Source organism: Choloepus didactylus, chromosome 3 (genome assembly GCF_015220235.1).
Source record: "Choloepus didactylus isolate mChoDid1 chromosome 3, mChoDid1.pri, whole genome shotgun sequence".
In the NCBI taxonomy this organism is placed as follows: Eukaryota; Metazoa; Chordata; class Mammalia; order Pilosa; family Megalonychidae; genus Choloepus; species Choloepus didactylus.
This window is the reverse complement of record NC_051309.1, coordinates 601,985-619,626: the sequence shown is the minus strand read 5'-3', so window position 1 is coordinate 619,626 and position 17,642 is coordinate 601,985. Positions and strand designations below refer to the sequence as shown.

Below are 17,642 nucleotides of genomic sequence, written 5' to 3'. Positions count from 1 at the left end.
TTAGCTCAAAAAAATCATGAGCAATTTTTACCACTGCTAAGACATCGAAATATTGTGTGGTAAGGCAAGTCAGGATATTCTGCTTCTAATTCTGACAAAAACCCATGGAAACCATGAGGTCAAGGCCCATGAGAGGGCGAAGTCTGCCACTGACACTGCTGATTCACAACACGAGTCAAGTATTTTCTGCAGTTTCTGCCAACAAATAACCCAATGAACTTCAGACATCAATGAAGCTTTAAACGCCTACTTTTTCAAAATTTTTGTAAATTTGTCCAACTAAGGACTTTTCTGACTTACACATATTTCTACCACCATTGGTTGTAATAATCTTAGCAGATTCTATTTCAGCTGGTACTGAGTTAGTGTTTTTCTCAACTTCTTTGAAAAGATGCTCACCTGCCACACAGACTATTCATGGGGGCTGAGTCTTCAGTCACTGTGAACTTGGCATTGGCTCCCTGAATAAACAACAGTAACCGAGCAGTACTCGGGATGTAAGACGCAAGAGGAACTGCTTGAAATCATTTGCCTTGTCTTTTAATCAACTTATTGACATTGTTTCCAATGTCAACTCTTTAAGAAACTGTTCTCAGCCAAATGCTAATGGTCTCAAACAAGCTTATTTTCAGTTGCTGCTATCATACATGATTTTAATCAACTCACCATCAGTTGATGCCTTTACTTGTCTGGCGTAACAAAGAAGCCCATCCGGAACTTTCTGCAACTGCAGCCTCATTTTCATTCTTTATTTGCTGATGTTGCTTCCCCTGAGTCTGGGATACTGAGGCGTGTTTGGCCTGGTAGTGTCAACATATATCGTCTTCCTCTGGCTCAGTTACGGTCACTCACAATAAGCACAGTGCTCTGCCATCTAATTCCATGACAAAATAATCTATACTTCTCTGTGCCTTACAAGTGCGACATCTGAAGTCCACTGCTCTCTTCCTGTTTTGCCACTAAAGGTGTGCAGTGGTGGTGTGCATGGCCCTCGAAACGCTGCTGAGTTTTGGCTGTGTTGCTGGATGTTCTGAGGGTGCCCGTGTTGTGAAAGCAGTGCAGGGTAACGCATTAACAAACAAGCATGGTTGTGTTTCAATAAAACTTCATTTACAGACAGTGAAATTTCAATTTCAAACAATTTTTACATATCACAATATACTACTCTTCTTCTGATTTTCAACTATTTAAAACTGTAAAAACCATTCTTAGTTTGTGAGCCGCATAGAGACAGGCAGTGGGTTAGATGTGACCTGTGGGCTCTAGTTTTCTGACTCCAGCTCTGGCCAGTGCGATGAAACAAGAAACAGAAATTAAAATGCAGATGCCTTTTGGTCCAGCAATTCTACTTCCAGAAAAAAACCAACAGACATATTTATTCATACTCACAAACGTATGTAAAAGGATATTCAGTGTATGTTTTTTTTTTTAAGTAACAGATAAAAAACAACTTAAATATCCAGCAGTGGAGGGCTGGATAGATAAGCAGAAAGCAAGCCTCTCTGACAACAAGAGGATAGAGGAGAGCATGACAACCAATGACCGTCTCCAAGGTGCACTGCCAAGTGAAGGGGAGAAGGTGCGGACATCGCAGGAAGATTTGTGAAGTAAATGAAAAGGAGAAGTGGTGTTGAAATCCATGTAGGTTGAAAATGGATAATTAGATACATTTTATAGATAAAGATGTTGCCTCTGTGAAAACAAGTTTTTTAAAATCATAAATGTAAAAAGAAACAACAAACAACTAAAAAACTAAAGCAATCCCTTTACTGAAAATAGGTGTTATCTACAAAGGAGTAGAAAAACTGTCAGCCAGCAACACACCTGACCCAGAAAGCTATGGGTTCTCATTTCCCTAGAAAAACGTAAGAGAAGCTACCGAATGACACACAACTGATGTGCCACATGAAATCTCAAATCCAAAGTGGGGACAGGAAGGAAAAGTCAAAGTTCTACAGCGGCCGCAAAGAGAAGTCAGCAGATGGGCCGACGGCTGTGTTATTCTCGGCGAGCCTGCAATCTCACAGGGGGACTCTTCTTCCGAGCCCGACACGGTCATGGTAAAAGGTGTTTCAGTTATCTGGAGGTCCAGGAACAGTGTCTGTGGTTGATGCACAACAAAGAAAGTAACAAAGAAAACCAGACCATCTTCCTCAGGAAGAGCCAGGCTGTTAAGGGTTTCATGTTTACAACACTCTTTCCAGACGGCACAGACGGCTGCATGTTGAGAGGCCCAGACAGACGACCCGCAGGCGGGGGAGAAGAGCGTGTCCGCAGGGCACCCGTCAGGAGCCATCCGGAGCTCTGTCTTGGGTTTGCCACATGTTTGGATTTGGAGAAGTTCCCTCCTCCCTCCGACTCTCCATTTCCTCAACTTTAAAGTGGAGCCAACAGCTATCGCATCAGTTGGCTGCGACGACAAGATAAGATACGGAGCACTCCTGGTGTATAATTTTGCTAACTTCTTTGCACAAAAGCTCTCTTAGAAAAGTTGTCAGGGGCACCCAAGCACCCACACTGCTGTCTCGAAGCACCACTGCACGAACAGAAGCCAGGGGCGCCCTGGAGAAGAGGCTGACTCTGCATCGGGGGCAGGAAGTGCAAGATGAGCCTGGGAACCTTCCAAACCCACCAGGCCTCGGGAGGAAGAGGCGCTCGATGGCGGAGAACAGGTAACACGCGCTTCACAAAGGGTGAGTGCACTGAACTGAAAACACCTACAGGGTGTCTGAGTCTACCTGACTGATCACTGCTGGGGATGCCAGCAAACCAACTCCTTACTTTGAAAAAAGGTAAGAGGAAAGACTCACGCTTTGCTTCTCTCTCTCCACTATAAACGGAACCCAGGGGACGCCGAGAGTGAAGCTGGCCCAGCGAGTGAGTGAGGCAGGGAGGGGCTGGCACGCACACGCGGCCACCTCTGACGGACGTCGGCTCTGAGCACCGAGAGACGCTCAGACGTGCCCACTGCCGCAAGGGGCAGCTACAAAGCAGGCTGCCAGGATCTCATCAGGCCTCTAGATCCAAACACGTGTCTCACCAATTTACAGGGAATGCATCAGAAAAATCCACACTTGGGGAACTCTACAGGACAAACACACCAGTAAAAAAAAAGCAAAAAGTGGGGGGAGGGGGCAGAGATGTGGGGGGACGTGGAGGGGACTTGGGAGATGTAAGTCATCCCCAACTGCAGACCCGGTGGGATCCTGATTAAAACAGAAAACAAAGCAAAATCATGGTGTTTATGAGACAACCAGAAATTTCAAGTCTGCTGGATATTTGATGCTAGGGAATTACATTTTTTTGGGCGTTATAAAGGCACTGTGGTTATTTTTGGTGGAATACATCTGGACATATTTAAAGATGAAATTGCGTGGGAAGAAGCAGGTGAAACGGGACGGACCGCGAGCCGACTGCTGGCAGAAGTACCTGGGAATCCCTCACATGATCTGTCCACATTTGTATGTTTAAAATACTTGCACTAACCTGCTGATCTAATGCACTATGAAAGCCTCTATGTTTCACCAACAGGACAGGTACGGCAGCCAGTTCTGACTCTCGGGGAGAATGCTAAGACCCCTCCTCTCCTCTCTGCACACAAGGACGGGGACAACAGCTTCAGCATTCACACCCGAGGGCATCCTGGAGGGCCTACGTGTTTACTTCCACTTCCAGGAAATTTGCACTGAGTCTTTCTAACTCAGAGGTGACTTTGAAACAAGTAAACGTTTATTCAGGCATCAGGCTGCTGGCTCTGACAACGTGCTGGCGAAGCAAGGGGCTGCCAAGCCCCCGCAGTCCGTGGGCAGGAGGGGAACGGCCTGGCTGAGGGCAGGTGGTAGCAGGGCCTGGGGCGCGGGGGCAGCCGTGGGGGCTCCCCAGGGCCCACTCGGCCCTCCCAGAAGGGGCGGCGTCCAGTTCACCACTGTGTCCCCAAAGCCCAAACAACGACTGGCCATCCCAAACACGTAGGCCATCTGTGCTGAATGAAGTGAAAGCGAAATCTATGACTCCTGGAAAGACAGTAGAACAAGCCAGCAAGTAAGATGCGGACGAGTTAAGGAGGGGGATAAGCACAACGGTGGCAGTGCCAGAAGAGAGAGAAGCTAGTCTGAGACATGGGCCGCACATGGGACACGGGCCGTGGGAGGCTGTGCGAGAACCGCGGTGCAGGGTGGACATACCGAGACTCACCTTCTTGGAGGCCCGGCACCAGCTTGTACACAATGTCTTGCATGGTTCTGTCATGACTGGCAAAAAGAACAAAATAGGTGAAATTAGCTAGAAGCACCAAATCTATACTTCTTGCACATTTTCCATTTAACAATATCAGAGACTCAGAATCACAAATTAAGACTGTCACTTTCGGTGCCAACGCCCTTCACACCCGTCCACACGTGCCGGCCTCAGGCTCGCCCAGACCACCCCCGACCCCCTGCTCTCTGGGGCGTCCTGGGGTCCTCCTCAGATTTCCACTGGACAAAAACTTTCCTTTAATGCTTCCAAACACTGTAAAGAAAGGCCGTAAGATCAGGCCCTCCTGGTGGTCTCACCAAGGTATTTACAAAGATTTTCTGAAAAACTTACATATGCATAGTATTTCAAATATATTTCTTAACTCAGGTTTGCTTTTTTCAAACACAAATTACAGTAATGTTTAAATAATTGTTTTCTTTTTGGGGGTAAAGAGTGCTAAGAGTTTCTTAATTTCCTAATTAATTTTAATTTCTAAAAACCAATCGGTGGAAAAAAACTGTTACAATAAATTGTATATGTGACTACACCTCAATAAAACTGCTTAAGAAAACACAAACCTTTTGATTGGCAAATTATTATCTCTCACAAAATTTACAGGAGGGTAGTTGTAAGAACTGGTCATGGTGCCCAGCATGTGTAGGCACCAGAAGGCACACAGCAGGCACTAACAGGCACACAGCAGGCACCCACAGGCACACAGCAGGTGCCCACGGGCACACAGCAGGCACTAACAGGCACACAGCAGGTGTCCACGGGCACACAGTAGGTGTCCACGAGCACACAGCAGGTGCCCACGGGCACACAGCAGGCACTAACAGGCACACAGCAGGCGTCCACGGGCACACAGCAGGTGTCCACAAGCACACAGCAGGCGTCCACGGGCACACAGCAGGCACCCACGGGCACACAGCAGGCGTCCACGGGCACACAGCAGGCGTCCACGGGCACACAGCAGGCACTAACAGGCACACAGCAGGCGCCCACAGGCACACAGCAGGTGCCCACAGGCACACAGCAGGCACTAACAGGCACACAGCAGGCACTAACAGGCACACAGCAGGCACCCACGGGCACACAGCAGGCGTCCACGGGCACACAGCAGGCGTCCACGGGCACACAGCAGGCGTCCACGGGCACACAGCAGGCGTCCACGGGCACACAGCAGGCGTCCACGGGCACACAGCAGGCACTAACGGGCACACAGGCACCCACGGGCACACAGCAGGTGTCCACGGGCACACAGCAGGCACCCACGGGCACACAGCAGGCACCCACGGGCACACAGCAGGCATCCACGGGCACACAGCAGGCACCCACGGGCACACAGCAGGCATCCACGGGTACACAGCAGGCACCCACCCACGGGCACACAGGCACTCACGGGCACAGAGCAGGCACCCACGGGCACACAGCAGGCGCCCACGGGCACACAGCAGGCACTAACAGGCACACAGCAGGCGTCCACGGGCACACAGCAGGCATCCACGGGTACACAGCAGGCACCCACCCACGGGCACACAGGCACTCACGGGCACAGAGCAGGCACCCACGGGCACACAGCAGGCGCCCATGGGCACACAGCAGGCACTAACAGGCACACAGCAGGCGTCCACAGGTACACAGCAGGCGTCCACGGGCACACAGCAGGCACTAACAGGCACACAGCAGGCACCCACGGGCACAGAGCAGGCACCCACGGGCACACAGCAGGCGCCCACGGGCACAGAGCAGGCGCCCACGGGCACACAGCAGGCACTAACAGGCACACAGCAGGCGTCCACAGGTACACAGCAGGCGTCCACAGGTACACAGCAGGCGTCCACGGGCACACAGCAGGCACTAACAGGCACACAGCAGGCACCCACGGGCACACAGCAGGCGTCCACGGGCACACAGCAGGTGCCCACGGGCACAGAGCAGGCACTAACAGGCACACAGCAGGCACCCACGGGTACACAGCAGGCATCCACGGGCACACAGCAGGCGTCCACGGGCACAGAGCAGGCACCCACCCACGGGCACACAGGCACCCACGGGCACACAGCAGGCACCCAAGGGCACACAGCAGGCATCCACGGGCACACAGCAGGCACTAACAGGCACACAGCAGGCACCCAAGGGCACACAGCAGGCGTCCACAGGCACACAGCAGGCACCCACGGGCACAGAGCAGGCCCCCACCCACGGGCACACAGGCCCCCACGGGCACAGAGCAGGCACTAACAGGCACACAGCAGGCACCCACGGGTACACAGCAGGCGTCCACGGGCACACAGCAGGAGTCCACGGGCACAGAGCAGGCACCCACCCACGGGCACACAGGCCCCCACGGGCACAGAGCAGGCACACACCCACGGGCACACAGGCACTCATGGGCACACAGCAGGCGTCCATGGGCACACAGCAGGCGTCCATGGGCACACAGCAGGTGTCCACGAGCACACAGCAGGCACTCACGGGCACACAGCAGGCACCCACGGGCACACAGCAGGCACCCACGGGCACACAGGCACTCACGGGCACACGGCAGGCACCCGCCCACGGGCAAACAGGCACTCACGGGCACACGACAGGCACCCACGGGCACACAGGCACTCACGGGCACAGAGCAGGCACCCACCCACGGGCACACAGGCCCCCACGGGCACAGAGCAGGCACCCACCCACGGGCACACAGGCACTCACGGGCACACAGCAGGCGTCCATCGGCACACAGCAGGTGTCCACGAGCACACAGCAGGCACTCACGGGCACACAGCAGGCACCCACGGGCACACAGCAGGCACCCACGGGCACACAGGCACTCACGGGCACACGGCAGGCACCCGCCCACGGGCACACAGGCACTCACGGGCACACGGCAGGCACCCGCCCACGGGCACACAGGCACTCACGGGCACACGGCAGGCACCCACCCACGGGCACACAGGCACTCACGGGCACAGAGCAGGCACCCACGGGCACACAGGCACTCACGGGCACAGAGCAGGCACCCACGGGCACACAGCAGGCACTAACAGGCACACAGCAGGCACCCAAGGACACACAGCAGGCACCCACGGGCACAGAGCAGGCACCCGCCCACGGGCACACAGGCACTCACGGGCACACGGCAGGCACCTGCCCACGGGCACACAGCGGCACACCGTGGTGACTAGGTCCTAGCATCAGGTGATCTTTCCCACGAGCACCTTCACGGGCTGGTGGACGTCACACTTGAAGGTTCCCAGTGGTGACGCTGGATGAGCCCCTCCAGTCCAGGCTGCGAAGTGGCAAACTGACTAAGCCTCCCAACTGCTGCCCACAAGGAGAGGTACGTTCCAGCTCGTGACCTGCACCTGGTGTCTACCTGTCTGCGTAGATAACCATGTTCACCTGCATTACACGTGCCTCCCTTTGGCACCTCTACTACCCATCACCCTTTAGTTTTCTGCCCAGCTCCTCACGACTGACCATCAGGACGCTGGGCTCGGCAGCTGGGAGTGCAGCAACCATGTCCACTGGTGGTCAACACCAGCCGTGCTCACCTGGCCAGGTGCCCCGGGGAGCCCAAGTGGAGGAGGAGGCCCCAGGAAGTGGGGTGGGAGGACCGGCAGCCGGTGGAGCCTGCCCCTGAGGTCCCCTCGACTGGCCGCACCTGGCCCGTGGCTTCCCAGAGTGGGGGCGGGACAGCAGCAGCCTGTCTGCAGATCCCAAGCCACCTGGAAGCAGGGCTGTCTCCAGGGCCTTCACACCCACCTCTTCCCGCACTCATGGAGCAACGGTGCCTGGTCAGGAGCCTGCGTGTGGGACCCTCGGAACCTGCGTGTGGGACCCTCGCCCTGCGGCCGACCCTGATCGCCACCTGCCTGCCGAGTTCTGAAGTCCAAGTGGCTGAAGCCAAGCAGAGTAAACCACGGCCGCCCCTCCCAGTGGGACACCAGGAAGGAGAGTCTGTTCTCCTGTGGCACCACATGACCTGTGGGCAGTGGGGTCAGGGCCAAAGGACAGGGCCAGAAATGGCTGGGATGAAGCACGGGCAGGAACCCTGTGTCACCGCAAGGCCCAGCGTTGGGACAAGGTCAAGCCAGGGGGCTGAGCTGGGTTGGAGACGTGCAGGCCGATGGCCAGCCCAGCCCTGGGGGAGCCCAGAAGACAAGCCCGAGGGAAAGGAGCCATCCTGCAGGCCGGCGGCCGTGGGGACTCAGGGCAGCCATTGCACCTGGGCTGGCCATGGGGGGCGGTTCCCATGTCCTCCGAGCCTGGCCGCAGACCGCCTTGCCTCCTCACCTCAGCTCCTTCTCGTCCCTCCTCATCTGTCTCCTCACCTGTCCCCTCACCTCCCCCTCTGCCCTACTTGGCTGAACGCCTCCTGCTATCTCCTCCTCTCAGCGTCACAGCCAGGAAGTCCTTCCCATCAGCGCCGCTGCCACACCCCAGGACAGAAAACACGGCGCCAAGCCGGCCAAGTTAGCGCCAGAACATGAAAGAACGTCACCAAAGCAAAACAAGTAAACAAAAAGCCCAAAGGAAAACGACCCAGGTGTGTAAGTGACGCGACGAGGCAGCCCGGACGGCTGGCAGCTGGTGGCCGCCCGCACTCCTGACGAGGAGGACGCACTGAGAACCGTCGGGGGCCCCAAACGGCAACAAGCGCAGACCCAGCAGCGCCGAGGAGGAGGGAGAGCAGGGGCCCGGCAGGCGTCACTCCAGGACAGGGCGGGGGAGGTGGCTGCGGCCCCGCTCGGACACGGACTCGCCGAAGCCGGGGTGCCGGGAGGAGCCACGCGCAGGCTGGAGGAGCAGCTCACTCGCTGCTCGGAAGGAGCCGGCACCCACAGCTCCGGAAGGAGGGTCTTCGGGGCCTGGGGCATCCGAAGGGACCTTTAACCTGGACCTGTTTTCGTGCTCTCCTGCGTTCACGATGTTTCCCAATTTTACAAGTAAAACACCCAACACACACACGGCCTCTCTTCCGTCAGAGCTTCCTCCAGACTAACCGCCGTCCTCGGGCGTGGGGCTCGTCCGTCTCCCCCGACCAGAGCGGCCCTCGGAGGCCCGGCTGACTCCAAGGCCGTGTGCGGGCTGGGGTGCCAGGGCCCCGAGGCCGGGACCCCCGTGCACAGGAGGAGCCGGCTCCCCACCCCGGACCACGTGCCCCCCACAGAGGGGGGTCCCAGGGGCCCCCACAGGAGCCACAGTCGCAGCCGCCAGGTCCGCTCAGAACCAGCGCGACCCGCTGGGCCTCAGGGCTCTCCAGCTCCCGGCCGGAGGAAACGCGGCGCCCGCCCGCCCGCGGCCCCTACCCGATGTACTGCAGCGGGTGGCTCTGGTGGATGACGATCCGGCAGGTGGGACACGTGTTGTTCTCCTCCAGGTACTTCACCAGGCAGCTCCGGCAGACTGTTTCGGAAGCACAGCCACGTTAGGAGAGCGAGTCCAGGATGAGCACGCACGTCCTCGCGCGCAGACCGACAAGTGGCGGAGAGGCCTCGAAGGACGCTCAGAGGCCACTCTTGGGCGCATTTTAACTCACTGCTAACAGTGCTCGGCTTCAGGTCTTAGTGATCAACGGAAAAGTTTTAACTACTTCTGCCAACTGCCTCACCACACAGATTTGGGGCTTAGGAAAGGAGGAGCGAAAACTAAAAGTGAGGAGATAATTATCAAAAGGAGAGGCCAAAAGCCATGAAATAATCAGGATGAGCTTCCAGCTTCTCACGCAAACGTCTCAACATATGGACTAGGTTTTAAAGCTTTATATTAAGTTACCCAAAAAGGTCACAATATTTTCTTTGTAAAACAACATAAGATAAAATTCAATTTAAATAATATAACACAAAATCATGCTCACCAATATCTAAAAATATAACTGACTTCTAAAATTCTATCAAAATTGGCAAATATTTTATTTTCGAAAGTGAGGAACACATGACAGAGAACAGCTGGGTGGCAGACGCCCACTGCCCCCGGGCCGGGAGGCGCACCTCGGACCCACACCCCCAGCGCCCTGTGCGTGACTGAGTGAGCGTCCCCACAGTGGCTGGGGGGTCTCCAGACAGAAGCACCACGTCCCGCACGGGCCGTGCCCGAGCCTCGGGGTGCAGGCTCGTCGGAGGCGTGGGGCTGGGGGGTCTCCAGACAGAAGCACCACGTCCCGCACGGGCCGTGCCCGAGCCTCGGGGTGCAGGCTCGTCGGAGGCGTGGGGCTGGGGGGTCTCCAGACAGAAGCACCACGTCCCGCACGGGCCGTGCCCGAGCCTCGGGGTGCAGGCTCGTCGGAGGCCTGGGGCTCGGGGGTCTCCAGACAGAAGCACCACGTCCCGCACGGGCCGTGCCCGAGCCTCGGGGTGCAGGCTCGTCGGAGGCCTGGGGCTGGGGCTGCTGCCAGCAGAACCAGGAGGTGCCGCTGCTTGAAAACTTAAGGACGGAAATATCTGGAAATTTTGAGAAGCAGCAGCTCTGCCTACTAGAAATGAACAGTCTGTTCTACCCCAGGTAAGTGATTTAGCTGTTTATAAAGAAATAACTGAGTTTTCCCTGTGTTTAGCTTTCTTAAATAATCATGCCTTCTCCCTCCTGAAATTACCAACAACACTTAATTTGAACAGTTCCTGACTGATCCTCAAGGTCTTCACTCCTGCCCCGTGTCCTGCTCATCTCTGAGCTTGTGCCAGAAGCTTTTGGTGAAGGAAACGGCAAGGCCACAGGCTGAAGGGCACAGCGGCCACGCGGACGTGCCGGGCGGCTCGTGCACTCACAGGTGTGCAGACACTCGGTCACCGTTGTCGCGTCAATGAGGTATCCGCTGCACAGGCGGCAGGTGATGTGGGCGTTTATGTCCCAGAGCTTAATCTTTCTGGTCAACATCTTTGGCTTCTGCAAGAGAAAAACACAAGCTGACCGTTACCTGAAACACTCCCGCGAGCTCTGAAGAGGAGGGTAAGACGCAAGCGAAGGCTCGGCTCCGAGGGTCGGGCCCATCGCGCTGATGAGGGCCTGCGGGGGTCCCTGGTGCCAACTCCCAGCTGCGAGCGCAGCAGACAAGCCGCCCACTCCCACGTCCTTCGAGGCCACAGGCAGCGCTCGCCTCCATCTAACTTCCCCGTGACCCCGGCGCTCCGGTCCCTTTGGGAAGTTCTTCTCTTTGCCCCCCTGCTCCTGGTGAGGGCAGGCTGGACCGGGGGGCCCTGGACCCCAGGGTGGGAACTGGAGCCCAGAGTGGACCTGGGAGAGGAGTGGGGAGCGCCTCCCCTTGGCCGAGGGCAGATTTGGGCAGGCCTGGGGGTCTGCAGACGCGAAGCTGAGGGGCTCCTGCTCTCTGAGGCGGCCAGGCAGAGACGTGCCCTGGTGGGAACGAAACGACAGCTGAAGGACGCCTGGCTGCACCCGGGGCTGAGACGAGACTGGGAGGGAAGCAAGTGTGGCCGGGATGGCCCTCTGCGAGCCAACGGATGCCAGGGTGGCCTTGAGTTAGTGGGGTCGGGACGTAAGGAAGACAGGGCTGCTGGGTGACGCCACGGGAGGGCAAGGCCCAGGCTGGTGCTCCCCCGGCCTCCGGAGGCCCAGAGTGCCTGGCACTGGGCTTCTCCCATGGGTACAGGGAGACGGCGGTCCACGGTGCAAACGAGAGCCCAGGCAAAGTTCCTTGAACTAACTCCACATACGGAGAAACGAAATGTCTGAGAAAGAGAGAGACGCTCAGCCCACAGATCAGCCGGTGCGTGCAGAGCAGCACCAGGTGTCGCTTCCACACCAGAAGCTACAGAAGGTGAGGCCGCCAGCCAGCGAGCACCAATCAGACGGCAGTCAACCCTGCGACCCTGCGACTCAACTGCCAGGAAGTTATTGCCGGACAAGTCAGAAAGACACGAGGTGGAGGGTGTTCACAATCGCAGACCAGCTGGACGGGTGGCTGTGTTCAGCCACAGGGCTCCAGACTCTCACCCCTGCCCCGCCCGGGAGTCTGCCCCTGCCCTGCCCGGGAGTCTGGAGCGGCCCAGGACCCCTGCCCACACTGCACTCACGCCCACGTTCCCCAGCCTGGTGGTCTCCTCCACCCGCGAAGCTCCTTCCTCTTAGACAGGGAGACAGTGAGTGCTCCAGACCGCAGGCCACCATGATGACGTGCACGGCGCAGCACACAGCTCAGTGTTCGGAAGGCTAAAAATCCATCTAAGACTTCCAGCAGATGGTGGAATAGGAGGGGCAGAGCAAAATCCTCCTCCATGAAAAACAGTAGATAAAGGACAGGAAGCACTCCGGAACAGAAGTTCCCGGGAGCCACTGGCCAGGCAGGGACGTCTACACCACAGTGGGGACATCGCTGGAGAAGCAGGGACGGCGTTTAGGACGGGTGAGTGCTCAGCCCAGAACGCCCCCGGGGACAGGCACGGAAGGGGCAGCTTGCCACGGCCCGGGCACCCCGCTCAGCAGCTGGCTGGGAGACGACCCTTCACAGCCCGCAGCCCAGAGCCCCAGCGAGGGAACCCAGGAGCGCAGACGTGTGACGGCAACCACTTCCTCCACGGAAGCCCGCAGTGTGACAGCTGAGAGGCAGGGGCGCCGGACAGAAGTGCCAGGAGCCCCTCCCCAACCCCGAGACTGTGCAAGTGCACAGCAGACAGGAACTGTGTGCACCTGAGCTGGAAGGTGAGACGCGCAGCCCCACGGGCCCGAAGGACTCCACCTGCAGCCCCGGGAATCGTGAGACCGCTGTGCCCCAGAGTGGACTCCATGCCGAACTGTGTGGAACCCACTCCCCTCCCACAGGGCAGGCAGCCCCAGTGCACACGGAGAACTGGTGTGCTGACTGGATTCCCACCCAGTTTGGACCCCGCTCAGTGCACAGGTGAAGTTGGGGGAGAGCTGGCTTGAGGGTAAGAGGGGGCTCGGGGGCACCATCTGCCGGTAGGTCAGGGAAAGTGCACTCCACCAAGCTGTAGCACTGCAAACTACAGAAATTCAAATAAAAAATTCAAATAAGTCTGCATATCCTAAAAGAACCCTATCAAGATAAACAAATGACAAGAGGCCAAACAAAACAGACAATTATAAAGCATATGAAGAAACCAGAAGATATGGACAACCCAGATGATCAAATTAAAAAGCCAGAGGACACACAGAACTTGGAGCAATTAGTCAAAGAAATAAACAAAAATCTCTGAAACAACTTCAAAGAGATGGCTAAGGACATAAAGGACATCAAGAAGAACCTAGAAAAAGCATAAAGAAGAATTTCAAAGAGTAAATTAAAAAATAGCAGATCTTATGGAAATAAAAGATACTGTATATTGAATTAAAAATACACTTGAGACACACAGCAGCAAATGTGAACAGACAGAGGAAAGAATTACTGAATTTGAGGAAAGAACAATGGAATGCAAAAGGAAAAAAGAACAAATGGTGAAAAAAACTGAAAAATTTGAAATGGATCTCAGGGGAATGATGGACAACATGAAACACATGAATATAAGAATCACCAGTGTCCCAGAAGGAGAAGAGAAAAGGGCTTGGAAGAGTATTCAAAGACATTGTTGGGGAAAACAATCCTAGATCAATTCAAAAAGTTTAGAGAAGATACGGCAAAAGAGATAAAGGCTATAAAGAAAACACTGGGTGAACATAAGGAAGAAAAAGAAAGTTCGAAAAAACAACTGGCAGAATCTATGGAAATGAAAGGCACAACACAAGAGACGAAAGACAAAATGGAAACATAGAACAGCAGATCTCAAGAGGCAGAAGAAAACACTCAGGAACTGGAGAACAAGGCACCTGAAATCCTACACACAAAAGAACAGACAGAGAAAAGAATGGAAAAATATGAGCAATGTCTCTGGGAACTTAAGGATCAAATGAAAATCAGGAATGTACGTGTCACTGGTGTCCCTGAAGGAGAAAAGAGAAAAGGGGCAGAAACAATAATAGAGGAAATAATCAATGAAAATTTCCCATCTCTTATGGAAGACATAAAATTACAGATCCAAGAAGTGCAGCGTACCCCAAACAAAATAGATCTGAATAGGCCTACACCAAGACACTTAATAATCAGATTATCAAACATCAAAGATAAAGAGAGAATCCTGAAAGCAGCAAGAGACAAGCAATCCATCACATACAAAGGAAGCTTAATAAGACTATGTACGGATTTCTCAATAGAAACCATGGAGGCAAGAAGGAAGTGGTGTGATATATTTAAGATACTGAAAGAGAAAAACCACCAACCAAGAATCCTATATACAGCAAAACTGACCTTTAAATATGAGAGAGAGTTCAAAACACTCTCTGACAAACAGACAATGAGAGAGTTTGTGAATAAGACACCCGTCCTACAGGAAATACCAAAGGGAGCACTACAGACTGATAGGAGAAGACAGAAATTAGAGGTTTGGAAAACAATTTTGGGAGATGGTAGCACAGCAATGTAAGTACACTGAACAAAGATAACTATGAATATGATTGAAAGAGGAAGCTTAGGAGCATGTGGGACACCAGAAGAAAAGAGGAAAGATAAAGACTGGGACTGTATAACTCAGTGAAATCTAGAGTGTTCAACAATTGTGATAAAATGTACAAATGTTTTTTCACGAGGGAGAACAAATCAATATCAACCTTGCAAGGTGTTAAAAATAGGGAGGTATTGGGGGAAAAATACAATCAACATAAACTAGAGACTATAATTAAAAAAAAAAAAAGTTTCTGTACCTCAAAGGAATTTGTCAAAAAGATGAAGAGGCAGCCAATGCAATGGGAGAAACTATACGCCATGTACCTGATAAGAGACTGATATCTTGCATATATAAAGAAATCCTACAACTCAATGACAATAGTACAAACAGCCCAATTATAAAATGGGAAAAAGATATGAAAAGACATTTCTCCAAAGAGGAACTACAAATGACTAAAAAACACATGAAAAAAAATGTTCACCTTCACTAGCTATCAGGGAAATGCAAATCAAGACCACATTGAGATATTATCTCACACCAATTGGAACGGCTGCCATTAAACAAACAGGAAACTACAAATGCTGGGGAGGATGTGGAGAAATCGGAACTCTTACTCATTGCTGGTGGGTCTTCCATTGCTGTGGAAGACAGTTTGGCGTTTTCTCAGAAAACTAGATAGTGAATTACCCTACTATCCGGCAATTCCACTTCTTGGTATATACCCTGAAGATGTGAAAGCAGTGACATGAAGAGACATTTGCACACCGATGTTCACAGCAGCACTGTTCACAACTGCCAAGAGATGCAAGCCATCTAAGTTTCCTTCAGCAGGCGAGTGGATAAACAAAATGTGGTACATTCATACGATGGAATACCATGCAGCAGTAAGGAAGGAGGTCGTGAAACATGACAACCTGGAAGAAGCTTGAAGATATAATGCTGAGTGAAATAAGTAAGACACAAAAGGAGAGATATAATATGTTACACTTCTATCAACTCCCTGAACAATGTAAAACCAGTGTCTTATAATGTGGAATATAGGGGACCTAGAGATAGAGGCTAGTGAAGGAGGAACGATAACCTAATATGTACAGACATGTTAATGAGGGTGAACTTAACGGTATGGAAATGGATGGGGGTGATGATAGTTTGTTAATGGGATTATAAGTATCAGTGATGAATTGAAGGCGAACATGTTTGTAAATGGTTGTTTAAAGGAATGTAACCCCCAGAGTAGCACTAGAAATATAAGTGTTAGCATGATACTTATAAGGCATGACACTGCTACAAAGAGTTAACAACAGAGTGGTATACAGAAAAACTACCCATTATGTCATATAGACTATATTTAATAAGAACATCTTACCAGCACTACACTGATACCAGGGATGAACAATTAGTGGCTGATAAGAGCTCTGGGGTGTTTTATGTAATGATAATTGTTCAAAATTGAGAGTGATGATGATTGTACAACTAAGTGAAGATAATGTGAGATACTGATTGTTTATCTTGGGCAGAATATATGTTATGTGAAATTAGGAAGCCCCTACTTAATAAATCAAGCCCCTGATCTTTAGGTTTGCTCTTGTGAAACTTATGGCCATAAAAGGAAGGCTAAGCCTTCCTATAATTATGCCAAAGAGGCACCTCCAGAGACCCTCTTTTGTTGCTCAGATGTGGCCTTTCTCTCTCTAATCCCAACTCGGCAAATAAATTCATTAAACTCCCTGCTACATGGGACAGGACTCCCAGGGAGTGAATCTCCCTGGCGATGTGGGACATGACTCCCAGGAATGAGCCTGACTGTGGCATTGAGGGATTGAGAATACCTACTTGACCAAGAGGGGGAAAAGAAAGGTAACAACATAAGGTTTCACTGGCTAAGAGATCTCAAATAGAGTCCAGAAGCTGTCCTTATGCAAGCTCCAGCTAGGTATCCCCAATCGTCCCCAGATACCTAGGTCCCTCCCTGAGATTCTATAAAAGATTCACTCACTAAATTTTCTCTCAGAAACTTAAATCCTCCAGAGTGTTCCTGTGCCAGACAAGGCCTGAAACCCAGAGTCAACAGCCTCTCTAAGAACAACAACCAGATGCAGCCCCTTCCCCATACTGTCACACCCCTTTTCAATATGAACAAGTCAGGGTGGTCACTGCCCAGACGTCCCTGAAGATGGAGAAGTGATTGAATGAAAGGAAAGGGTAGCAACAGATAAGGTGGAATTTAACAAAGGATTATGAATACTGAATCTTTACATGAATATGTTTCTTAGATGTGAGGGCATTAGAATAGCTAGAAGGAAATAACTGAAATGGTGGAACTATAATCTATAACATTCTTTAACATTTGCTCTACAGCCATTTGTTGAGTTGCACTTTGAAAGTTACTACCTTTCTGCATATAGCCTATATCTCACAATAAGGAAAGAACGGAAACTGTGGAACTGTAACCCGTAACATTCTTTGAAATTTGCTCCCTAACTACCTGTTAAACTGTACTTTGAAAGTTATCACCGTTACGTATATGTATATAAAAGTTCTCAATAAAAAATGCATAATAAAAAACAATGCATTTAGAAGTCTGAGAGTGAGCACTCTGAGACACCACCAGTGCCACCACGGGGGCCAGGTCCCCTTGGCTCGTCCCGGGCTTCGCACTCACTCTGCCCATCGTCTCCACCGGCCCGAAAGACGCCCACGTCCCAGTCCCCAGGACCTGAGACCGTTCTCGAGCAGAGGGATTGCAGATGCGAGTGAGCTAAGGGCCGTGGGGAGCTCGCCCTGGTCCAGGGGGCCCCGCATGGCCTCAGGTGGAAGGCCCAGCCAGAGGCAGTGATGGGGAGCAGAGTGCGAGTGATGTGCTGCCGGCTCATGAATCAAGAGTGGGGCACGCCAAGGAGCCAGGAAAGACCAGGGCAGCTTCCAGAAAGGTCTTAGCCAGGCAAGACCTGTTTTGGA

At 52.9% G+C, this 17,642-nt stretch overlaps 1 protein-coding gene across 5 annotated transcripts in view; it reads right to left on the bottom strand.

Annotated features, from left to right (window-relative positions):
- PCGF3 (polycomb group ring finger 3) overlaps positions 1-17,642 on the bottom strand; it is a 118,249-nt gene that overhangs the window by 72,251 nt on the left and 28,356 nt on the right. For all 5 annotated transcript variants that reach the window (XM_037829222.1, XM_037829220.1, XM_037829223.1 and 2 more), the window contains 3 exons: positions 10,998-11,115; positions 9,543-9,639; positions 4,195-4,250 (listed from right to left, as the gene is read on the bottom strand). In XM_037829222.1, the coding sequence (XP_037685150.1) occupies positions 4,195-4,250; positions 9,543-9,639; positions 10,998-11,106 (262 nt within the window). In that variant the 5' untranslated portion in view covers positions 11,107-11,115. The remainder of the gene's footprint in view (positions 1-4,194; positions 4,251-9,542; positions 9,640-10,997; positions 11,116-17,642) is intronic.